This window comes from Argopecten irradians, chromosome 14 (genome assembly GCF_041381155.1).
Source record: "Argopecten irradians isolate NY chromosome 14, Ai_NY, whole genome shotgun sequence".
Lineage (NCBI taxonomy): Eukaryota > Metazoa > Mollusca > Bivalvia > Pectinida > Pectinidae > Argopecten > Argopecten irradians.
In genome coordinates, this window is record NC_091147.1 from 29350320 (window position 1) to 29377553 (window position 27234).

Below are 27234 nucleotides of genomic sequence, written 5' to 3' on the forward strand. Positions count from 1 at the left end.
CAGTTATATAGACTATGAACTTCAATAGCTTTTTATGACGTCATTATCATTGTGACGTAACAATTGTCGCTAGAGATCCCCGAAAACGGCTGTTCAAATGGCTGTTCCATCCTTGACAATAACAAATGATTAATCACTTATAAATGTGAAATCCCTTGGTATTTCAACACAAAATTGTAACCAAATAAAAATATAAGCATTGAACGTCTTTCAGTTGACATTCATAGCAAATATGAATGCCAACTCGACAGAGGCAAATCCAACATGAAGCGTTAAAATCACGCAATCCGTCTGATGTCCAGTAATTCACCATGCAATATTTTAGTGTAATATGACATGCTGCGATTTTGGCTTGATTTCATTGGGACGTCATGGCTTGACATCAGTAAACAATGCCATGACGTCAGTGTGTAAAAACGTCGTGACAACATGGAGGCATTCGCTGCAACATTTTGACGTTGTAATTCTTAGAAATGTATATGGTTTTGTAGTGATGTGATTAAAGTATCTTAATTTTGTGTTATTTCTATATTTTATGAAATCGTAAAATCTCCTTTAAAATTGAACACTTATTTAAGATCATATGTAAGGTCACAGTACCCAAATCGGATCAGTACCCAAATCGGATCACGGATTCGAGAAATTGCTCTTTTTATCGCATGCACATTTTACGTTTAAAATAAACGTACATATAGTCATAAAAATGCATTTCCGCGATATTTAAACCAAATTTTGAAGCAGTGATCGATTTTATTATGCTTTAATGAAGACTTTGAAATCGGCAAGTTGGTGTTATTTTCGTCAATCTCCTACAATGTCACCGTGCGACGGTCTATTTTCTCATGTTTAACCCCATTACACTGCACTACATATCATCAAAACATAAAAGTATGTACCCAAAACAAGAATAGAGAAACATTTTGGGAGGTATTCGATGAACAGGGTAGTCCATACCTTTATTTAGAATGCCACTAGAAACGATTCATATTCTGCCGCCATCTTGGAACTATTACTCAATGATCTTTGCGCATGTCAAAAAGTCATTCTAAACGAACAGGTACTTGTACTATGATTTTCCGGTTTTTTCAATGTTGTATAAGAGTTATTTCCCTTCTGTCATTGTTTCGATTTTTTTTGAGTTTTGCATATCTGTGATTATATAATATTTATAATAATTATTATCTTACTATAAGATGTTGCAATTATCAATTATAATGTAACATTATTTGTTTTCTCCAGCAACAAAGAATATACAAAACACAACTACAGATATGAGAATGTGTTATTAAATAAAATGTTTAAAATATGTAAATACAAATAGTGAAATACAGAAATGAATATTACAAAATGTTCAAATTCATATTATTTGTATTATTGATTATGAAAAAATGTATTTTAGTACACAAGATGTTAACAAATTACCATAAAATATTTATATTATTTAAATACTGTTTTAAACAAAACAAATATAAGGAGATTATACAAATGCAATATTAGGTAATGATATGTAAACTGGTTTAAAAAATATCTTTCTGAACAGTAGTGTCTACAGATAAGAAGAGGTAGTTTGTTTCATATACAGAGCACTGTCAGTGAAGTTTTTTTCTATTTACAGGGAAAATAGTAAAAACCTTTAAACAGAAATATATGGTGCCAGCATGGCAATATCAAGTACCTGGCCTTCTGACATTGGTAGAGATCATTCTTGAAGCAGAACAAACAAATTTCAGCGAGGAATACCAGAGTACATAAATCGTGTTACATCTATCAAATTAATTAGATTGGTTTTGAATTTGTATTATTCTAAATTTTTATATTTTCAGATCACTGCACTGCCATCCAAGTTTCTGATATTTCCTCCTCTATTCTGTTTCATTTTTATTACACAATGTATATCATTTGACAATCTGATAATAAGTTGATTTTTAAGTGTATATTTTATTAATTCATCAATGATACTTGGGAAAGCAAAATACAACAAGAATTATTTTCAACACTTTATTTAATCTAGAGTGACATATCAATTTTACTGTGAGACCCTGCATTTCCAAGTGAATCAGCATGAGTGAAATATTCATTTGATATTAGTTACAATTATTGAAGTGGCTGCTATTTTAAAATCCAAGCATCAATTAAAGATATTGTACACTTCCATTTCAGACATAGGGTAAGTGCATCTATAATATGAATGAAACATGTTTGGTCAAGGAACATTCCTGTACAAAGTATGCCACCTTGATAGACAAGGGTTGTATACAAGGTCATTGGATCTCCGTGACAAACTCCCACACAACAGCAGCAGTATGTTTGTCCATGAAAAAGTCCTCTTGATAAATTGCCCATGAAAAAGTCCTTCTGACGTTTGTAATTTATGAAAAGTCATTTCCAAGTGCAGGCTACCTTGATGATAAGTCTACAAAACCTGAAATAAAAAAAAAAATAACTGAGACATATGTAGCTGTAAAATATTGATAATTTCTGAGCAAATGTTTAAAGCCTTAAGATTTGGAAAAAAAATCTTAAAATTTCAAATGAAAATCCACAGCTTTACTAATAAAGTAATGTTTAATGTTATAGCTTATAGACATACCTCTACATAAAATCCTCCAGGTATCTTTTGAAGCGTCCATCAAAAGGAAGACTCCTGATGTTAATACTTTGGTTGAGAAGGCCAGAGTGAACAGTGTGGAATATTTTTGTTTTCTTCCTCACTACTCATTTGCTACAGCCTTTTAGTGTAGCCTTGTTTCAGCTAATGAAGGCACAGACTTCATTTCAGAGCTGGCAATCAGTCATGGATACCTGAACAGTCACCTAGTTATAGAAGAAAAAAAAGGTTTAACTCTTGAAGTTTTTCATTTACAAAATATCTTGTACACATGTGATCAATAATAAACAACTAATTAGAAAAAAAATACTGTCTGATCTTGTTAACTGACACTTAGGTTTTCATAATTCTTAGACATGTAATATATATATATATAAGCTATTGACTAAACCTAAATTTGCCAGTTGTCTCCCTTCCATCAAGTTCATACAATACCCGTTGCTCTTCTGGACAACCTGTTATTGTACATGTAAGAAAAGTGACTATCAATATCGCCTCCCATGAACAGCTCTCAGACAACAAAACAGACTTGGCTCATTTACATATTATTAGCATGTTTATACTTAATACTGTGAATAAAGTTACTGAAGATAGAATGAATTATCCACATTTCTGTTAAATATAAGTCAGAGGGTTTTGAGATCACATTTTAACTTGAACTGGATTATTTATTATTGCCTTGTATTTCGCCTTATCACTCTGTTCGAAACAAGGACAACATATATATAATAATTGTATTGAACTTAATAAGTACAGATCTACAATTTGAAGACTTTGAAATTTAAAATGAAAAAATAAATATGAGAATTGATTTTTGCTTCAAGGTTGCCCAAGTACTTGTGTTCCATTTTTCTGATGCATGCACACAGTGATTAAAGCAGTCATTCATTAATCAATAATAATTAAACAAAATACTAACCAATCATGTTTTGTATAATAACAAGCTGAATTAAGACACATTTTTCAGTTCTTCAGAAGGTTGGGGCCTGCAATAATGAAATAATATAGTATGTATTATACATCACAATAATATAGTAATAATACAAATTCATAGTTTGCCAGGTACAGTACTGTATCAGGGATCAAGCCTCTCTTGTGTATTAAACATACATACCCTACATGACGTACTTGAAAGTGAAGGGAATGGGTGTTTTTTTTTTAAATAGTTATGACATGGTTGCGTACAATATGTAGATACAATGTATGTCAGTACACCTGAGATCCATATATATACATGTGTAGAAGAAAATAGAAAATGTATACGTAGCGGCCAGACAGGGATTCAAACTTAGAACCTCCCAACAATAGCTGACTGAGCAACTTGGTCACCGACTATCGATCCAGTCTTATCCTGCTACACATATGCAGTCACATGTGCCTGATCATTGTTGATGCTTATGAGATTTGTATAATGACTATAATTATGTATGTCTGCAGTTCAAATAGTTATAAGACAAAATTATCAAAAGTTCCCAATTCCCAGAAATCTCTTGCTTGTGTGAGATTTAATCTACTATTTTTTTTCTATTAATTTCACAAATTAAATTTTAATTAATCACTAAAAGGCAGCAAGATTTACATTATAATTTAAAAAAAGAATTACCAATATATTTTATATGTAAATATAAATAAAAACAATAATTGATAGATATTCATTTGATGCATGTTACATTTTAAAGAAAAAAATCTACCAAAGTGCACTGTATGTATTTCAGTTGTTGATGTTACATGTTGTCACACAATCTACTGATTGTGTTATGTGGAAGATCGACAGTAAATAAACTTGAGACCCCATCAGGATTCGAAAAAAACTACGAAAATTTTGTTATACTTTGAGAGACATAGGGTAGAAATGGTTAATTTCTCAATTAAAGCATAAAATCATTTAATTGTTGCAGCTAAACAATAATAAATATCGACCAATTATCATTTTCGTCAATCTAACAATGCGCACCTGTTCGGTTTGTCAACCGGAAATTGAAACCGTCATGCGGTCGATCGTGTTATGAATTTGAAAGGCTCAATAAAACACTAAAAAATGACTGTGACGCACAAAATTACTGATCAATCTTGTCAATAGTGATGATATTTATCGTACATACCAATTATTTAACTATATAATGCATAAAATATACCTATTTTGGGTTATTTCTCTCGCTGATCCGATTTGGGTACTCTTCTGTTAAAAAACCGGAAGTTCATCTGTCAATGTTTGTGACGTCATAATTCACGCGCGCACGCGACTATGACAGTGTGGAGCTGTCTGAACTTCGTCAGGCATAGCCTTTTTATGAAAAAACACGATATGTAAAAGGTCAGTTGCAAAATTTGGTTTAGAAAGAAGAAAATGTTGTTTTGGTGATCCGATTTGGGTACTGTGACCTTATACATAACACTTACGTTAAAAAGGATCCCCATAATGGTAGCAATGACTTTGGTGATCTTGCTCTTAAATCGACGCTGGAAATACTAGGAAGAAAATAGAACGAATTTCATTTACAAATAATCCATTTTTCTTTGTTTTTATACTAAATCTTGCTTTCTAATTGCCCAACTCTTTTTTTCATACCACTATGAAAAAGAAATCCGAAAATGGCGCGATATCCCGTCGTTTTTGTTATTGTGCGAATTGATTTTGAAAAATATTCCCTTGGAATTTCAATGGAATCGTATGTGAAAACGTATTTTATTTTATCAAGTAATCTGGAAGATCAATTATAAGCATTGATGTCACTATTTTTTATTTCATAGAGTTACGAAAGAAATTTTGTTTACAAACTTTCGTGTGATTCCGCTACGGAAGTCACACAAAATTTCGTTCATACCCCGATTGAATTAGAAATAGGTGACATCAATGCTTAAATATTTAGAATTGTAGGACACTGTTTGAGTTACAGTTTATCAATAACAATTAAATTGCAACAATGAAGTTAAGCCTGAAAAGAAATTGTGATACCTGCATAAAGTCAACTTCGCTAGCCAAGGGTATTTTGTCCAATTCTCTTCCTACTACCCTTGGCATACATGTATCTCACTTCAGAACGGGTGTTCCCGTACTGCGCCACCTGCTAGATCACCGCAGTTGCGCCCCTTCCATTTACGTAATAAGCAACCAATTAAAAAGCTCGTATCATTGTTGTATGGTTAAAAAAATGGCAGCGCCCTATAAAACACGCATGTCGTTTGCGATAGATTCAAAATACCAAAGATGAATATGTGTGTGGGTTATTTGTTTATTAGCAAGTTCGGACACCAGTGTTTGTGTTTTATGCTTAAGTTCTGCAGTGTCCAATTTTATAACGAGATTGCAGTATATCTTTGAATTGTTTAACGTTGTAAAACAAGCCACGCGCGTATTTACTTTCCTTTCTGTTTGAAGAGCAACGTAGGCCTATCCAAGACGTTCATTTAGCTGGTCTAATACATCTTATTGATTAAATAGATAGTAATATAACTTCGCTAGGAGTTGATGTTTACAGGCATGACATTATTGATGTCTCAATATGCAAATGTAGGTCACTATACTATCGCTTCAGTTTAGTTTTGTTGACATATCAAAGCTGCGTTTTCATTGGTCGCTTGAACCTAGCCGCATCCAATCAGAATTTGAAAGCAAAAACACCCGTTCTGAAGTGAGATATGCCAAGGGTAGTAGGAAGAGAATCGGACTAAATACCATTGGCTAGCGAAGTTGGGAGAAAGTAAGTGCATGTATATTAATATATATTCTTACTTGTGTTACCATGTTATTCAAATAGTTTTTAGGCTTTTAGCGGAGTTGATTTTTTCGTGGGATATGGCTACAGTAAAAGAACCGTTTCTATTTCGCTGAATAGCTATTGCTATTTATAGCATTTTCCTGAGTGAAATATTATATAAATATACGACAGTGCCTAGTGTCACCCCGAGGATATCACTGTCACCCGAGGCGAAGCCGAGGGTAACAGTGATATTTCGAGGGGTGACACTAGGCACTGTCACCCTCTAATGCAGGTAGTATTTATTTTATTATACCAAAAGTCTAGAAACAAAACTAGTTTTCAAGTATTTGCAATGTATTGAAACATTTTAACTGATTTTAGCAAAAGTCGAACAATCACCGTCGGCACTAGTCTAGCATAGCAACTCGGCTTCTACTCAGTAGTGCTAACTATATATCATTGCATTAAAAAAAGAATACTCACAATAAGGAATTAGTGAAAATTCTTGTTGTCTTAACTCCTGCGTTTGTTAAAATCTTAACGTTTTTGTAAATCTCAATGAGTTTTGGTTTCGTCCCGTCGTCTGTTTACAACATCTGCAACGTCATGAAGACGCTTGAAATCGCATGTCTTCCGTTCCCCTAATCACCGACGGGTTCATAAAAACCAACATATAGCACTTGGACGGTAAGCGAAAAGGCGTAAACGGAAAGCCCCGTCCATACTTTGAAAAAAAATATTGATAAACAGACTAATTTGGCAGAACTATTACTAATTAGCTCCAGATAAATTTTGAAGCGTCGCTTCAAAAAACAAAGATGGCGTCGGAAAAAAAAGAGTGCGCATCTTTTTCGGCGGTTAATATTTTGCACTGTCAAATATACACTATCACCCGTTGCTAGGGGGTCGCTACGAACGTGTCTATTGTTTCCTATTGTTCTAATGTTACCTGCCGTGTGAAAGTGTCAAATACCAAATATCTCTCGTCCAATCAGAATGCAGGATTTTCACTTGAGGTATAATAAAAGAATTTAATGGTTATATGTTGGGTTAATTTCATTCAATATTGACCAATCAGAACATACCATTTACAGTAAAAATATCATTTTAGCGAGAATACCTTTTTGAAATATTATGTGCATGTTTCCAATTATGTTTTTTCTTCATTTTTTACTTGTCAGAGCAGAAATGTGTTGCATTTGATAATCTGATATTAATTGTCTTCGATATTTGCGCTCCATATGTGGAAGTATTATTTTGACCCGCTAAAATGACCGGCTGAACGGTAAAGATTTGGCTGACCGACTACTATACCGTATAATGGGGTACATTTCACTATTCCTATCAACATGCGGACAAAAAATGTGCTGATGTATTACCATAATTTCCAATTCAGATTTATGCAAGAGTTTATTGACCTGTATAAATACCATTTTAGCAAATAATAGCAAACTAAATCAATAACATGCCATGCATATTTATTTAGATGACGTGTGAGTCAATAATTAATGTTTTTTTTTTACACAAAAAATATCTTTTCCTCATCCTAAGAGACAGCAGATGGTTAATATTACCAATTAATTCACAATTATTTGAAATAAGGTTTATACTTTTATTACCGCGTCATACATGAATAACTACGTGACGTCATGTTCCATGAGATTTTGTGAACATTGAAAACAAATCAAGGAAAGGTATATTGGGAAGCAAAATTAAATAACTTTCCATTACTTCGCGGAAGTTAAAAATCGAATGCTTATATTTCAACTGATGAAATAACCATAACTCACCTCGTAAAAGCTCGTTATTTCCAGTGGATGAAGCAAGGGTACCAGAGACACCAGTGCGAATAGAGTGGCCACTGTATACCCGACCGCCTGCCATATGAATGGAATGCCGTAGACGTATATTTCTGCTGGATTTCCTAGAATCATAACTGATGACTGGAAAGAAATGGTAAGAGACAGCGCCACTGGAAATACGTTCAATTTCCTATCTCCAAGCAGATACTGTTGTATGTTGTTTTGTTTTGGTCCCCAGCATGCGTGGTACACACCAATCCCAAGGGAGACAATTAATGTAGATATAACAACAATATAATCCAGGGCCACTATCTCCGTCATGTTTGATCTACAATTCTTATAGCAGAAATACCACAATATAAGCATATAAACATTTGTATGCCATGGTCATAAAAACATATAGCACAACTTTTACGATTGGCTGTAAAATGGCCCAATATATCCTTAATACATTTGTACCGGATTTTGTAGGCTGACTGCATTAGTAATTATTTGTGGGATATATAAAATTGCGAATGATATAAAAATAGTATATAATATTGGTATAATGTATCGAAACATAAAAAGATCAACAATGCAAAAGCTATAATATATATACTTTTTTATCTCAATTTTTATATATATCCTAGTTTCATATGGATTTTGTTTTGACGCAATTGACAGACATCCTTTAGTTTTAGACAACCCGTTTACTTTATCATTGTTCACAGGAAAGCAATATTGAAGTTAAGGAAATATTTGAAGTTAAGGACTGGAGTTAAATCTTTAGTTACTCCCGATGGGAAATGTTAATTAAGTGTCTTTCTTAAGTTAAGGAATGCTCAGGAGACTGGCTCCATAATTTCAAGTTTGACATTATTGCACATCCACATAACTTCACATTCTTGTCTACTTTATCGGACAGAGATATCTGTACTTCCGGTGAGGGTAAGACAGTCTGTATACGTAGAACATATTCGCTTGTAAACCGGAAGTTGTAAACGTCATATAAAAATAAACATTAATATGTACAGTCCAATTGGCCAAGCCATATATCACCTTTGACCTCGAGCTCGTGCTTCGCGCGCGTGCTCAATTTTGACCTTAAAGTAATCGCAATAGGAAGTTCACCTGCCTTCACATATTTCATTATATTTTATATGTAAAAAAAAATTAAAATGCGTCGTCGGCTAGTTTTATTACTTGATGAAAGGACACTTGTACTTGTCTCCTAATCAAATCATTGTTATTGTTTTTATTGTATTGCACATGTCTCTAAAAAAATTGTTTGCTACGCGGATTCACACAGTTTGCAAACAATTTTTTTTTCATACCCCGATTAAATTAAAAAATAGTGACATCAATGCTTATAATTAATTTTAATACCATTTTCAAGATTATGTGATAAAAATTGAAATTCAGTCCTACATTAAATAATAAAATATGCAATGACGGAATAGATCTATGTGCTCACATGCAATAAGCAACGCCGTCTCATTCCCACCGAATAGAAAGATTGTCTAATTTCGTCTGGCTTTGTGAGGTATGCAACGAAACAACATGAAATGATATTTGTAATAACAGATGTGTATGCGTGTAGTTCATTAATAAACAGTAAGAGATTTGGAATGTTGTTTATGTCCGGTTTATCTTGTCAAGAATGTCAACATCCGGTTTGTCTTATCAAGATTGTCAACATCCAGTTTATCTTGTCAAGATTGTCAACATCCGGTTTTTCTTGTCAAGATTGTCAACATCCAGTTTATCTTGTCAAGAGTGTCAACATCCGGTTTATCTTGTCAAGAGTGTCAACATCCGGTTTATCTTGTCATGAGTGTCAATATCCAGTTTATCTTGACAAGATTGTCAACATCCGGTTTATCTTGTCAAGAGTGTCAACATCCGGTTTATCTTGTCAAGAGTGTCAACATCCGGTTTATCTTGTCATGAGTGTCAACATCCGGTTTATCTTGTCATGAGTGTCAACATCCGGTTTATCTTGTCAAGAGTGTCAACATCCGGTTTATCTTGTCAAGAGTGTCAACATCCTGTTTATCTTGTCATGAGTGTCAACATCCGGTTTATCTTGTCAAGAGTGTCAACATCCGGTTTCTCTTGTCATGAGTGTCAACATCCGGTTTATCTTGTCAAGATTGTCAATATCCTGTTTATCTTTATTTTTTCAACGGGAATTATGCAACATTATGACAATAAATATTTATGATTATAAAGGCCAAGTACCAAGATTTGGTGTCCAACTGTCATCAACGAGGGTGGAGAGTGTGGTGTTTTTCCTGTAGAGGTTGGTTGTCGTGAATTCGTTGGGCAGTCTGTGTGGAGGGCCCTGCGGATCATCGGCATCCCTGGCATAGAGAGAAGAAGATTGAGAGGCTGAGGTGGCATCAATGTGGGTGTGGAAGAAGAGTGAAGAGAGGTGGAGAGGGCAACACCAGTAACATCAAGTTGTGTATGAACATTAACTATTAGAACAACAGTGTTGTGATATACTAGCGGACAGCTGAGTGGTTCCGGGCTGGGACCTGATCACCCCTGTCGGTGCACCTCCGGAGGTTGTAGTCAACAGCGCCGAAACAACCAAGGAAGGAGAATTCACCTGACGACGGGACCATGACGTATCAGTATCATCCAAGATATACATGAATTACATAAGTAATGACTTAAATATAATACAGCGCCATAACCACAGTCTTTATCAGCACGTGACAGTGAGAGGTAAACTACTCAAATTTATAAGTTCAATCTGACTGGGCAGTGACCGAAAACTTCATGCCTTTACTATAAATTCAACTTATAACTTTCAATATCAAGATTTTAAAATAGATTTCTTCGAAATTGCAAAAGTTTGCATAAAACTACTGTTTTTGTATGCGTTTTAAATATGTATCCTTAATTTATATATATATATATATACATATAATAGGCGACTACATGCAGTGTAACAAATTATTGAAGTTAATTGTTTTTTTCTCTTCGTCGACACAATTTTTGACGTTCACTCAAAATCTTAAGAAATTCGTTGAAGAAATACGACGTGAATAGTAATGTCCGGTCTCAGTAATATCATCTTGTAGATTTCTATCTAAGTATCATAAGTTTTCTTATGTCTACCGTAAATCCGAACATATGAAGATTTATTTCAGAAAGCAACCCTCACGAATGAGTTATTCTGGTATATAACCTTATATCTACGTTATCTAGAAGCTTTCTCGTATAATGGTCCTCATGTTCTTAAGAAAGCAAAAGAATGATCATTGAGATGAATCCGCCTTGAAAAAAAATGTTTCTGACACGTCAAAAGATATCATGATCTAGTACAGATGGTAAGATAAAAACCTACGTACATTGTATCAACTTTTATTTATTTATTAATATTTTTTAAGAAACCACCAAAACCTTGAAAACAAATCTCCGATTTCACTCCACCGTATTGATGATACGGCAGTATTCGATATATGGCCACATTCTGGTTACTTTATACTTACGTACGTGTTTTATACTGTATACTTACGTACGTGTTTTATACTTTATACTTATGTACGTGTTTTATACTGTATACTAACGTACGTGTTTTAGACTTTATACCTACGTACGTGTTTTATACTTTATACTTACGTACGTGTTTTATACTTTATACTTACGTACGTGTTTTATACTGTATACTAACGTACGTGTTTTATACTTTATACTTACATACGTGTTTTATACTATATACTTACGTAGGTGTTTTATACTGTATACTTACGTACGTGTTTTATACTGTATACTTACGCACGTGTTTTATACTTTATACTTACGTACGTGTTTTATACTATATACTTACGTACGTGTTTTATACTTTATACTTACGTACGTGTTTTATTACTGTATACTTACGTACGTGTTTTATACTGTATACTTACTTACGTACGTGTTTTATACTACGTTATACTATACTTACGTACGTGTTTTATACTGTATACTTACGTACGTGTTTTATACTGTATACTACGTTTTTACGTTATTACGTGTTTTATACTGTATACTTACGTACGTGTTTTATACTTTATACTTACGTACGTGTTTTATACTGTATACTTACGTACGTGTTTTATACTTTATACTTACGTACGTGTTTTATACTGTATACTTACGTACGTGTTTTATACTTTATACTTACGTACGTGTTTTATACTGTATACTTACGTACGTGTTTTATACTGTATACTTACGTACGTGTTTTATTTTATACTTACGTACGTGTTTTATACTTTATACTTACGTACGTGTGTTTTATACTGTATACTTACGTACGTGTTTTATACTTTATACTTACGTACGTGTTTTATACTTATACTTACGTACGTGTTTTATACTATGTATATTAGTACGTTATTATACTTTATACTTACGTACGTGTTTTTATACTTTACTACGTACGTGTTTTATACTTTATACTTACGTACGTGTTTTATACTGTATACTTACGTACGTGTTTTATACTTTATACTTACGTACGTGTTTTATACTTTATACTTACGTACGTGTTTTATACTGTATACTTACGTACGTGTTTTATACTTTATACTTACGTACGTGTTTTATACTTTATACTTACGTACGTGTTTTATACTTTATACTTACGTACGTGTTTTATACTTATGTAAGTGTTTTATACTGTATACTTACGTACGTGTTTTATACTGTATACTTACGTACGTGTTTTATACTTTATACTTACGTACGTGTTTTATACTTTATACTTACGTACGTGTTTTATACTGTATACTTACGTACGTGTTTTATACTGTATACTTACGTACGTGTTTTATACTGTATACTTACGTACGTGTTTTATACTGTATACTTACGTACGTGTTTTATACTGTATACTTACGTACGTGTTTTATACTGTATACTTACGTACGTGTTTTATACTGTATACTTACGTACGTGTTTTATACTGTATACTTACGTACGTGTTTTATACTGTATACTTACGTACGTGTTTTATTTATACTTACGTACGTGTTTTATACTGTATACTTACGTACGTGTTTTATACTGTATACTTACGTACGTGTTTTATACTGTATACTTACGTACGTGTTTTATACTGTATACTTACGTACGTGTTTTATACTGTATACTTACGTACGTGTTTTATACTTTATACTTACGTACGTGTTTTTATACTGTATACTTACGTACGTGTTTTATACTTATACTTACGTACGTGTTTTATACTGTATACTTACGTACGTGTTTTATACTTTATACTTACGTACGTGTTTTATACTTTTATACTTAGTACGTGTTTTATACTTATACTTACGTACGTGTTTTTTTATATTTATACTTACGTACGTGTTTTATACTTTATACTTACGTACGTGTTTTATACTTTATACTTACGTACGTGTTTTATACTGTATACTTACGTACGTGTTTTATACTTATACTTACGTACGTGTTTTATACTGTATACTTACGTACGTGTTTTATACTTTATACTTACGTACGTGTTTTATACTGTATACTTACGTACGTGTTTTATACTTTATACTTACGTACGTGTTTTATACTTTATACTTACGTACGTGTTTTATTTTATACTTACGTACGTGTTTTATACTTATACTTACGTACGTGTTTTATACTTATACTTACGTACGTGTTTTATACTTTATACTTACGTACGTGTTTTATACTGTATACTTACGTACGTGTTTTATACTGTATACTTACGTACGTGTTTTATACTTATACTTACGTACGTGTTTTATACTTTATACTTACGTACGTGTTTTATACTTTATACTTACGTACGTGTTTTATACTTTATACTTACGTACGTGTTTTATACTTTATACTTACGTACGTGTTTTATACTGTATACTTACGTACGTGTTTTATTTATACTTACGTACGTGTTTTATACTTTATACTTACGTGTTTTATACTTATACTTACGTACGTGTTTTATACTTTATACTTACGTACGTGTTTTTATACTTTATACTTACGTACGTGTTTTATACTTATACTTACGTACGTGTTTTATACTTTATACTTACGTACGTGTTTTATACTGTATACTTACGTACGTGTTTTATACTTTATACTTACGTACGTGTTTTATACTGTATACTTACGTACGTGTTTTATACTGTATACTTACGTACGTGTTTTATACTGTATACTTACGTACGTGTTTTATACTGTATACTTACGTACGTGTTTTATACTGTATACTTACGTACGTGTTTTATACTTTATACTTACGTACGTGTTTTATACTTTATACTTACGTACGTGTTTTATACTTTATACTTACGTACGTGTTTTATACTGTATACTTACGTACGTGTTTTATACTGTATACTTACGTACGTGTTTTATACTGTATACTTACGTACGTTTTTTATACTGTATACTTACGTACGTGTTTTATACTTTATACTTACGTACGTGTTTTATACTGTATACTTACGTACGTGTTTTATACTGTATACTTACGTACGTGTTTTATACTGTATACTTACGTACGTGTTTTATACTGTATACTTACGTACGTGTTTTATACTGTATACTTACGTACGTGTTTTATACTGTATACTTACGTACGTGTTTTATACTGTATACTTACGTACGTGTTTTATACTGTATACTTACGTACGTGTTTTATACTATACTTACGTACGTGTTTTTATACTGTATACTTACGTACGTGTTTTATACTGTATACTTACGTACGTGTTTTATACTTTATACTTACGTACGTGTTTTATACTTATACTACGTACGTGTTTTATACTGTATACTTACGTACGTGTTTTATACTGTATACTTACGTACGTGTTTTATACTTATACTTACGTACGTGTTTTATACTTTATACTTACGTACGTGTTTTATACTTTATACTTACGTACGTGTTTTATACTGTATACTTACGTACGTGTTTTATACTGTATACTTACGTACGTGTTTTATACTGTATACTTACGTACGTGTTTTATACTGTATACTTACGCACGTGTTTTATACTGTATACTTACGTACGTGTTTTATACTGTATACTTACGTACGTGTTTTATACTGTATACTTACGTACGTGTTTTATACTGTATACTTACGTACGTGTTTTATACTGTATACTTACGTACGTGTTTTATACTGTATACTTACGTACGTGTTTTATACTGTATACTTACGTACGTGTTTTATACTTTATACTTACGTACGTGTTTTATACTTTATACTTACGTACGTGTTTTATACTTTATACTTACGTACGTGTTTTATACTGTATACTTACGTACGTGTTTTATACTTTATACTTACGTACGTGTTTTATACTGTATACTTACGTACGTGTTTTATACTTTATACTACGTACGTACGTGTTTTATACTTTATACTTACGTACGTGTTTTATACTGTATACTTACGTACGTGTTTTATACTTTATACTTACGTACGTGTTTTATACTTTATACTTACGTACGTGTTTTATACTTATGTAAGTGTTTTATACTGTATACTTACGTACGTGTTTTATACTTTATACTTACGTACGTGTTTTATACTTTATACTTACGTACGTGTTTTATACTGTATACTTACGTACGTGTTTTATACTGTATACTTACGTACGTGTTTTATACTGTATACTTACGTACGTGTTTTATACTTTATACTTACGTACGTGTTTTATACTTTATACTTACGTACGTGTTTTATACTGTATACTTACGTACGTGTTTTATACTGTATACTTACGTACGTGTTTTATACTGTATACTTACGTACGTGTTTTATACTGTATACTTACGTACGTGTTTTATTTTATACTTACGTACGTGTTTTATACTGTATACTTACGTACGTGTTTTATACTTTATACTTACGTACGTGTTTTTATACTTATACTTACGTACGTGTTTTATACTGTATACTTACGTACGTGTTTTTATACTTATACTTACGTACGTGTTTTATACTGTATACTTACGTACGTGTTTTTATACTGTATACTTACGTACGTGTTTTATACTTATACTTACGTACGTGTTTTATACTGTATACTTACGTACGTGTTTTATACTTATACTTACGTACGTGTTTTATACTTTATACTTACGTACGTGTTTTATACTGTATACTTACGTACGTGTTTTATACTGTATACTTACGTACGTGTTTTATACTGTATACTTACGTACGTGTTTTATACTGTATACTTACGTACGTGTTTTATACTTATACTTACGTACGTGTTTTATACTGTATACTTACGTACGTGTTTTATACTGTATACTTACGTACGTGTTTTTATACTGTATACTTACGTACGTGTTTTATACTGTATACTTACGTACGTGTTTTATACTGTATACTTACGTACGTGTTTTTATACTTATACTTACGTACGTGTTTTATACTGTATACTTACGTACGTGTTTTATACTGTATACTTACGTACGTGTTTTATACTGTATACTTACGCACGTGTTTTATACTGTATACTTACGTACGTGTTTTATACTGTATACTTACGCACGTGTTTTTATACTGTATACTTACGTACGTGTTTTATACTGTATACTTACGTACGTGTTTTTATACTTTTTATACTTACGTACGTGTGTTTTATACTTATACTACGTACGTGTTTTTATACTTATACTTACGTACGTGTTTTATACTTATACTTACGTACGTGTTTTATACTGTATACTTACGTACGTGTTTTATACTTATACTTACGTACGTGTTTTTATACTTATACTTACGTACGTGTTTTATACTTTATACTTACGTACGTGTTTTATACTGTATACTTACGTACGTTGTTTTATACTGTATACTTACGTACGTGTTTTATACTATACTTACGTACGTGTTTTTATACTTATACTTACGTACGTGTTTTATACTGTATACTTACGTACGTGTTTTATACTGTATACTTACGTACGTGTTTTATACTGTATACTTACGTACGTGTTTTATACTTTATACTTACGTACGTGTTTTATACTTTATACTTACGTACGTGTTTTATACTGTATACTTACGTACGTGTTTTATACTGTATACTTACGTACGTGTTTTATACTGTATACTTACGTACGTGTTTTATACTTTATACTTACGTACGTGTTTTATACTTATACTTACGTACGTTTTTATACTGTTAATACTTACGTACGTGTTTTATACTGTATACTTACGTACGTGTTTTATACTGTATACTTACGTACGTGTTTTTATACTGTATACTTACGTACGTGTTTTATACTGTATACTTACGTACGTGTTTTTATACTGTTATACTTACGTACGTGTTTTTATACTGTATACTTACGTACGTGTTTTATACTGTATACTTACGTACGTGTTTTATACTGTATACTTACGTACGTGTTTTATACTGTATACTTACGTACGTGTTTTATACTGTATACTTACGTACGTGTTTTATACTTATACTTACGTACGTGTTTTTATACTGTATACTTACGTACGTGTGTTTTATACTGTATACTTACGTACGTGTTTTATACTGTATACTTACGTACGTGTTTTATACTTTATACTTACGTACGTGTTTTATACTTATACTTAACGTACGTGTTTTATACTTTATTACTTACGTACGTGTTTTATACTGTATACTTACGTACGTGTTTTATACTGTATACTTACGTACGTGTTTTATACTTTATACTTACGTACGTGTTTTATATACTTTATACGTGTTTTACTATACTTACGTACGTGTTTTTATACTTATACTTACGTACGTGTTTTATACTGTATACTTACGTACGTGTTTTATACTTATACTTACGTACGTGTTTTATACTTATACTTACGTACGTGTTTTTATACTTTATACTTACGTACGTGTTTTATACTTTATACTTACGTACGTGTTTTATACTTTATACTTACGTACGTGTTTTATACTTATACTTACGTACGTGTTTTATACTTATACTTACGTACGTTTTTATTATACTTAGTACGTGTTTTATACTGTATACTTACGTACGTGTTTTATACTGTATACTTACGTACGTGTTTTATACTTTATACTTACGTACGTGTTTTATACTGTATACTTACGTACGTGTTTTATACTGTATACTTACGTACGTGTTTTATACTGTATACTTACGTACGTGTTTTATATTTATACTTACGTACGTGTTTTATACTTTATACTTACGTACGTGTTTTATACTGTATACTTACGTACGTGTTTTATACTGTATACTTACGTACGTGTTTTATACTGTATACTTACGTACGTGTTTATACTTATATTATACGTTTTATACTTATACTTACGTACGTGTTTTATACTGTATACTTACGTACGTGTTTTATACTTTATACTTACGTACGTGTTTTATACTTATACTTACGTACGTGTTTTATACTTATACTTACGTACGTGTTTTATACTGTATACTTACGTACGTGTTTTATACTTATATTACGTACGTGTTTTATACTTTATACTTACGTACGTGTTTTATACTGTATACTTACGTACGTGTTTTATATTATACTTACGTAGTGTTTTATACTGTATACTTACGTACGTGTTTTATACTGTATATACTTACGTACGTGTTTTATACTTTATACTTACGTACGTGTTTTATACTGTATACTTACGTACGTGTTTTATACTGTATACTTACGTACGTGTTTTATACTGTATACTTACGTACGTGTTTTATACTGTATACTTACGTACGTGTTTTATACTGTATACTTACGTACGTGTTTTATACTGTATACTTACGTACGTGTTTTATACTTTATACTTACGTACGTGTTTTATACTGTATACTTACGTACGTGTTTTATACTGTATACTTACGTACGTGTTTTATACTTTATACTTACGTACGTGTTTTATACTGTATACTTACGTACGTGTTTTATACTGTATACTTACGTACGTGTTTTATACTGTATACTTACGTACGTGTTTTATACTTTATACTTACGTACGTGTTTTATACTGTATACTTACGTACGTGTTTTATACTTTATACTTACGTACGTGTTTTATACTGTATACTTACGTACGTGTTTTATACTGTATACTTACGTACGTGTTTTATACTGTATACTTACGTACGTGTTTTATACATTATAACTACGTACGTGTTTTATACATTATAACTACGTACGTGTTTTATACTGTATACTTACGTACGTGTTTTATACATTATAACTACGTACGTGTTTTATACTGTATACTTACGTACGTGTTTTATACTGTATACTTACGTACGTGTTTTATACTTTATACTTACGTACGTGTTTTATACTGTATACTTACGTACGTGTTTTATACTGTATACTTACGTACGTGTTTTATACTGTATACTTACGTACGTGTTTTATACTGTATACTTACGTACGTGTTTTATACTGTATACTTACGTACGTGTTTTATACTGTATACTTACGTACGTGTTTTATACTGTATACTTACGTACGTGTTTTATACTGTATACTTACGTACGTGTTTTATACTTTATACTTACGTACGTGTTTTATACTGTATACTTACGTACGTGTTTTATACTTTATACTTACGTACGTGTTTTATACTGTATACTTACGTACGTGTTTTATACTTTATACTTACGTACGTGTTTTATACTTATGTAAGTGTTTTATACTGTATACTTACGTACGTGTTTTATACTTTATACTTACGTACGTGTTTTATACTGTATACTTATATACGTGTTTTATACTGTATATTTACGTACGTGTTTTATACTGTATACTTACGTACGTGTTTTATACTGTATACTTACGTACGTGTTTTATACTGTATACTTACGTACGTGTTTTATACTTTATACTTACGTACGTGTTTTATACTTACGTAAGTGTTTTATAACGTATTGACTCATTAATTATATAGTAATTTTTAAGTGGTTATGGGTCTAAAAAGAGCATTTGTAAAGAAAGCCACACGAAATAATTGGTAATGTAATTTGATATAGATTCTGAAGGATCAAATTTAAGTTATCCAGAGTGCCTTGATTCCAACTGTCTTACGTCATTTTTGATATGTGAACACTGTATATAAGGAAGAAAACAGTAAACCGATGCAGTGAAAATTGATATTATTCGTACTATCAAATAAGTGAGGCGAATTTAGAAAATAAATGCATACAAATACAAACTAATGTATCATCGAACGAAAAGAAAACTCCTAAGCTATATACAGTAAAACACGTTTATAACGAACACACTTAGAACGAATTCATGGTTATAATGTAGTAATTTCCATCCTGTTCAATGTCCTATCAGATGTTTCTAATATAAGTATTACGAACTGTACTTATAACGAAGTGATTTTGTTGGTCCCCAGGAGCTAATTATAACCGTGTCTTATATTACTTTAGTGTTAATTAGCCATGTATTGAGATGTGTTGACAGGATTTAAAAACACAAGGTACACATTCGTGATATTTTTTATTCAAAAAAACGCAATGGGATCAAACAAAAGACGGTGCTTATATTATTGGCCTCTAAGTAACAAAGGGTATATACATACGATTTAACATAACACTGGTGTACAACATGTTCATAAAACGTATATTAAGTATCATTTCAGAAGAAAATCAAACTATTTTTTTTAAATCTGGACAATGGTTAAGCTGTTTACTCAGATTTTAAAAAGATCAGAATATAATGTAAATGACTGGATCCTTCCATACATAGGATACAGAATATTTTATTTCATTTCAAAATATTTAATAATTTTATTAAAAATCATTTGCTTTAATAGGGATTGGACAGCAGGCTATGCCAATATAAGCCCTCTCCCCAGAATATTTTATGTGGATATGAAGGATAGGGATTTTCTACCCGAGGGTCAAAAATGTTATCAACCCCAAGACTTTCATCAGATGAACTACATCTAATCATAACGACTGACCGAAGGGATCATCCAGACAATAATGCCATGGTCTCTGTAGTTTATCTGTATTTTTGTGAACATTCGTGACCTCCTTAATATATAATTTTATTTGTTAATTTTGTGTCTTGACGAAAGGGCAGACCGAAAATTCGACAATACATTTTAGTTGGCCACGCTGTTAGAATCACTTCTTTTCCCTATATATTCAATTATTAATATACATGCATTTTACATTCAATACATAGAGTATTTGAGAGTAGGAAAACAAGCTTACAGCTTAAAATGGACTTACATTATATTGTATTGTATCCCCAAATAAAAGAAAATATTTAACCTAATTTTACATTTAAAAACTATTTATCTGGTGTGAATGTCGCTTTGGCTTATCGCTTGATCTTAACAGAAACAAATACGTAACGCTTGATTTGGTTTACCTAAAAAAAATCACAAAAACCGGTTTAAGAGATTTAAATCTTCAAGTCACGTACAAAACAAAATAAACAAACGTATCATGAATCCTTTATAAAGAGAGTATTAATAGTTTTCAACTGTCAACCGAATAAGTATTTCAATCCGAGTGCAACATCTGTGTATCAATACTATATTATCATATCAATACACATGTTTTTCTTTTCATAAAGAAATGTAGTAAAAAGGAAGCAGTTAAAAACTAAATAGCAAAAAAAATATGACCTGATACTATAGAATACGAGAGCTATTAATTTGTAATTAGTACATCACTACATGGAGACACATTTTGCAGCAATATGTAGTAACAAAATGTACTTGAGTAACGGTCATTTAAATGTGTGAAGACCTGTTTTAATTCAAGAGGCTGCATAGAAAAAACAAGAGTTGTCTCCCTTACCCTGACAATACGACTTCAATACCTTGAAAGTCTTGGTGTTTCTATATTCCGCGAGAAATCGTCTTACTATTCAAATAATGGACGATTTTATAATGTAGATTGAACATTTGCCTCCCAGTCGCAGTAGCCGAGACACAGGTTGGTATCTACATTGGACATTGGCCTGCCAGTCTCAGTGGCCGAGACACTGGTTGGTATCTACATTGGACATTGGCCTTCCAGTCGCAGTGGCCGAGACACTGGTTTGTATCTAAATTGGACATTTGCCTGCCAGTCGCAGTAGCCGAGATACAGGTGGGTATCTACATTGGACATTGGCCATCCAGTCGCAGTAGCTGAGACACTGGTTGGTATCTACATTGGACATTTGCCTTCCAGTCGCAGTGGCCGAGACACTGGTTGGTATCTACATTGGGCATTGGCCTTCCAGTCGCAGTGGCCGAGACACTGGTTGGTATCTGCATTGGGCATTGGCCTGCCAGTCGCAGTAGCCGAGACACTGGTTGGTATCTACATTGGGCATTGGCCTGCCAGTCGCAGTAGCCGAGACACTGGTTGATTGGGTTAACGGATGGTGTAGTGGTTAAGCCGTCCGGGGTTCGATCCCCGGAACGGACGTGAAAAGGTTACGGTTATCTGCCCGATCACGTGCGTTTTCTCTTGGCACTCTGGTTTCCTCCCACACTAAAATCCTTCGCACGCTTACATCTGTGTCATCGAGAGTGATTTGCATTAGTTGTATAACTTGTTACGTAATCGATGTAAAATAAATAAAGTTTATAATATAATACGAGACACGGGTTTGTGTCTTATACCGTACATTGGACATTGGCCTCCCATTCGAATTGGCTGAGACACGGGTTGGTGTCTTATATCGTACATTGGACATTGGCCTTCCAGTTGCAATGGCCTAGACACGGGTTGGTGTCTTGTACCTGGTACCACATCAATACATTACACACCTGTTCGTGCATAATCTTGCCCGCATCACATCTGATATACATGTCACACCTTGTCGGATGGTTGTAGGAACAGTTTGCACTTCGGCTCTCACAGAAACCTACAAAACATGATGAAAGGGACAAAGTATTAACAAAGGTGCCCATAAAATAAGTCTATACAAAAATAAAATAAATGAAATAATATGAAATGATACCAAATATTCGAAGTGGATCATGTCCAATTTAAGGAGCTTTTTTTTTGTTGCTTTAAAAGAGGATTCTGAAATCGTTAGACATATTTCATGTTTTATTTTTTCAATAATGTTCTAAAGGTTGCAGACGTGTTCTCATTGACAGTAATACGATGTTCACTAGTTACTTAATAACAACTATTTTTCATTTTGTATCCTTATATTTTTCTCACGTTATTGTTGTTATTTTGTGTTTGCTTAACATGGTTTTAGTTACCTCTAATATTTTCACAGATATAATATTTAACCTTGACAATATGGCTACGTACGATATATGTAATTCTTCAGGAGTGATGACATATTATCATCAGATCTCCACGCCATTTTTTTCTTTGTATTGAAATTAAAGCACATAAATATAATTATCATATTCGATGTAATACCAGTGACCATTCTATAGAAATATATACTAATGTTCCATGTTACTGTAAATCACAGAGGATACCTACCTGGTTGACAAATCGCTGAGTTGGTACAGGTCTTTGTGTCTCTAAATGTTGGATAATGCCATCCGCATTCCTGCCCGGTATATCTACCATCACACGTTCTTTCCCTAGTCCGTATACCAGTTCCACACGTGAGACTGCAGTCACTCCAACCTAACCAAGGATCATAACACTTAAGGTCTTGACAGGTCTGAGTCTCTGTATCAGCCCCAATACATTCCCCACCAGCAGAGTCGTCACACGGTCTTGTCCTAGTTGACACACCTTCACCGCATGTCTTGGAACAGTCATTCCACTCGGACCACATGCCCCAGATACCAGGTGGAGGACAAGTGTCCTCAGCACAACTTGATGTTTCTGAGTTGATTCCCTCACAGTCTTGACCACTGTGTTGCGGAGTTGGGTTGTCGCAGTGTCTAGTACGATTCCGGATGCCACCACCGCAAGTTGTTGAACATCCACTCCAATTTTCCCAATTAGACCAATTTCCATTTATAGGGCAATACTGCAGCATGCATAATTCTTCTTCAGAATTAAATCCAACACAGTCATTACCACCAAATGCTGGAGGAGGATAATCACAAATTCTGTTTCGGTTTCTGGTGCCGTTGCCACACGATTCTGAACAGTCCGTCCACGGATTCCATTCACTCCAATTCCCATTCACAGAGCAGTTAGCAAGCATACACGTCTGGGTTTCCGTTGTAGATCCCCAGTTAGCAAGCATACACGTCTGGGTTTCCGTTGTAGATCCCTCGCAGTCATCGCCCCCATACACAGGAGAAGGATTGTCACAGGTTCTGTGGCGAGTCATGGTGCCGTTTCCACAAGTTGATGAACAGTCAGTCCATGCCGGCCAATCAGACCAAACACCATCCATTGGGTTATTCCCTTGTTGTGCATCTGTTTAGTTATTAACAAATTAAAGAAATGATATAATGCCATTAAAGAATGACAACTATAATACGTGGTGCGGCAAAAAGACACAGAGGTTGGAGAATCGAGAGTTAAAAACCAGAACAAAAAAAAAACAAAAAAAACTCGGATAAGGAGATACAAAATCGATATTGTTTTAAACGCATGATAAGTACTTTTAATTGGAATATTTATTTATTAAGAACAGGGTCGTTCATACAGTAACCATAAATAATCTCACTTAATTCCGACATTGCAGTGATGAACCATAATGTTTCATTTGTCAGAATAAGGTTTCTGATAAATCTTGATATTAACATACCTTGAATGTAAAAAGAATGCAATATTATCTTTCCTGATCATATTTGAATGCAGTTTCTTTTTTTTTCTTTTTTTTTTTTTTTTTTTTAATTTCCTTTCGCAAACACGACAAATTTTAATCTCAACTTTCTCATTACCGTTACGGACAGTAAAAATATTACTTTTTTTAAACATTGAAGAAACATTAACGCATGTTTATCCATATAAAAGACAGACACCTGCAAAAACTCTTTCGTCTTTGAAAACTGTTACTTTTAATGCAGCTGCTGCTGCAGCTCCAAGAATCGCCAAGACAACCAGCACTACAGCGACAATGATCACGTATCTGTGAGAACGGCCCTTCTTCTGTAACATAAAATAATCTTGAGTGGTTTTTAACATCCCGATTTCATTGATAATCTTATATTTTGAAATACAATTTTAAAATTTAAATGTGTTTATTCAATAATAGCTACAGGTCCAATGTTTGGTATTAACGGTGGTCAGTACCATGCTAACCTCATTAGAATATGACGTTGAATGAAATGAAATTGTCTATATTTTAACCATAAAAATATTGTTAAAAAGTCAAGCTTGCTATGCAATATTTGGCATTCGTCTCATCATGTTTTTGTCAATATTTCTGGCACGCCATAATGCTGATCGAGTTTCCATGGCCAACGAAAACCTTTCTGATTATTAAAACATTGTTTTATAAGGTGATTGTATTTCCTATCATTTGTCTACTGTATAATAAATTAGTTTTTGAAATTCGATATTCGAAGCTTGAAAACAACAATTAATAACAATATAGTTTGTTTAGATAACTATTCAAGAGTTAATAAATAGATGATTTAGAACAAGTATTTTAATAAATGTGCTACGTAATAGAATATCCATTACGTACTTACAGTATACATTTGATCCCCTCCACCTGATGCGTACGCGGAGTCAGGATACTATTGGTATGGACAAACGAGAAATTATTGATATATATTGACAAATCACCGATTGTCCAGTTGTCTTTAAGGTGACATATTTTGTATTTTACAATTGTATTACTATACAGCCAAAAAATCTCAAACCAACAAACTACTGGTGTCTTCAAGAAACTTGTTTTCTTCTCTCTGTTTAACCGGACTAATCACATAAAGAACTTCCACATTTGATTCATGCTTAATGTTATAAGGGGTTTGTTATGCTAAGACAATGTTTATGTGAAATTGAATATATTTGTGGTATAATACTTGATTAAAATTTCACTACATATCAAAAAAAAATAACATAGAGGTCATGTTCATTCAACTCTGTCTAAACCCTTCACTTAATTTATACATCTGTGCCCAGTTGTTCAAAATGTGATTAGACTAATAACAATTTTATGACAATTTTCAAATCAAGATAAAATAATTTCTGGTAATAGAAATTTACAAAATTTCTAGGAATCTTAAGAACTCATTTCGTTATTACTACTTACTGAGTTTATTGAAGTTAACTTACAATCACAAAATTTGCAGTAAATGAGAATGAAAATTGCACTTATCATGTGATTAAGCTTTTCATGCTTTGAACAACTGGGCCCTGGTTGCCTGTGCAATATCATTACATCGGTTTTATGCTTATAAACTTTTAAGAGTTATTTCCCTTTTATTAAACATTATCCAGAAAGAGAAAAGTAACATATTAAAGGCACATGTGAAGTATTCTTCCATTGTGCACTTGAAAAAAGATGTTGGTAGAGATTGAATTTGGTAATATTCAAAAGGTATCCAATAGTTTTTATGCATCCCGATTTTACAACTGCTAAAGTTAGAATCTCAATATTTATCTTAAAAATCAGTGAGTCTGTTAACATTTCATAAATTAACGAATTTCAAAACTCGAATCATTTATAACACCAACAGGGGAATAACACTTTAATTTATGTTGCGTTTAAAAAAGACACAATTTTGATTTAAAATTTCATGATCTCACTTGAAAAGCGATGGACCATGACGAATTATTTGGTGTTTTTTTTTACATATTACAGAGCTATCGTCCCTTTCTTGTAGGTATTAAATAATACGTCATCACATGGAATCATTTTCTCTGAAAAATTGAACGTTGCGCCCATGAAAACATGTCGCCATCATCAATATTTATATAATATGCAATTGGCGCCTGAGCAAAATTCGGAATATGCGAAACAAAATTATGAGTTTATAAGAAGTTATGCAAATGATTCAATGGAGTTAAATATAACCATTAAAGTCTGATAGAAGAAAAAAGTTTCTCAAACGACAGTTATTATAAGGTTTGTTTTAATTGATTAAACTGTGAATACTTCATTTGCCTCACTGCCAAGATTATTTGCATTCTGTAAACATTGCAAACACATGAACATTGTATATAATCGTTTACTAACTGATTATTTTGAAAGTTCAACAATTGTTCATTAATTGTTTTAACCATAA

The 27234-nt window shown here is 32.6% G+C and overlaps 1 protein-coding gene and 1 long non-coding RNA gene across 6 annotated transcripts in view; both read right to left on the reverse strand.

The window, feature by feature from the left end:
* Nucleotides 1-585: 585 nt before the first annotated feature.
* On the reverse strand, nucleotides 586-5002 carry LOC138307382 (uncharacterized). The gene is made up of 4 exons (XR_011205981.1): nucleotides 4744-5002; nucleotides 3528-3594; nucleotides 2591-2814; nucleotides 586-2422 (listed from the first exon to the last, which is right to left on the reverse strand). It is a non-coding gene; the product is annotated as an uncharacterized lncRNA (long non-coding RNA).
* Nucleotides 5003-20595: 15593 nt separating this feature from the next.
* Nucleotides 20596-27234, reverse strand: part of LOC138307271 (coadhesin-like) — a 54091-nt gene continuing 47452 nt past the window's right edge. For 3 of the 5 annotated variants that reach the window (XM_069247922.1, XM_069247917.1, XM_069247918.1), the window contains 4 exons: nucleotides 25693-25740; nucleotides 25021-25147; nucleotides 23570-24469; nucleotides 20596-22988 (listed from right to left, as the gene is read on the reverse strand). In XM_069247922.1, the coding sequence (XP_069104023.1) occupies nucleotides 22798-22988; nucleotides 23570-24469; nucleotides 25021-25147; nucleotides 25693-25740 (1266 nt within the window). In that variant the 3' untranslated portion in view covers nucleotides 20596-22797. The remainder of the gene's footprint in view (nucleotides 22989-23569; nucleotides 24470-25020; nucleotides 25148-25692; nucleotides 25741-27234) is intronic. The other 2 variants (XM_069247920.1, XM_069247921.1) reach the window with 2 other exon arrangements.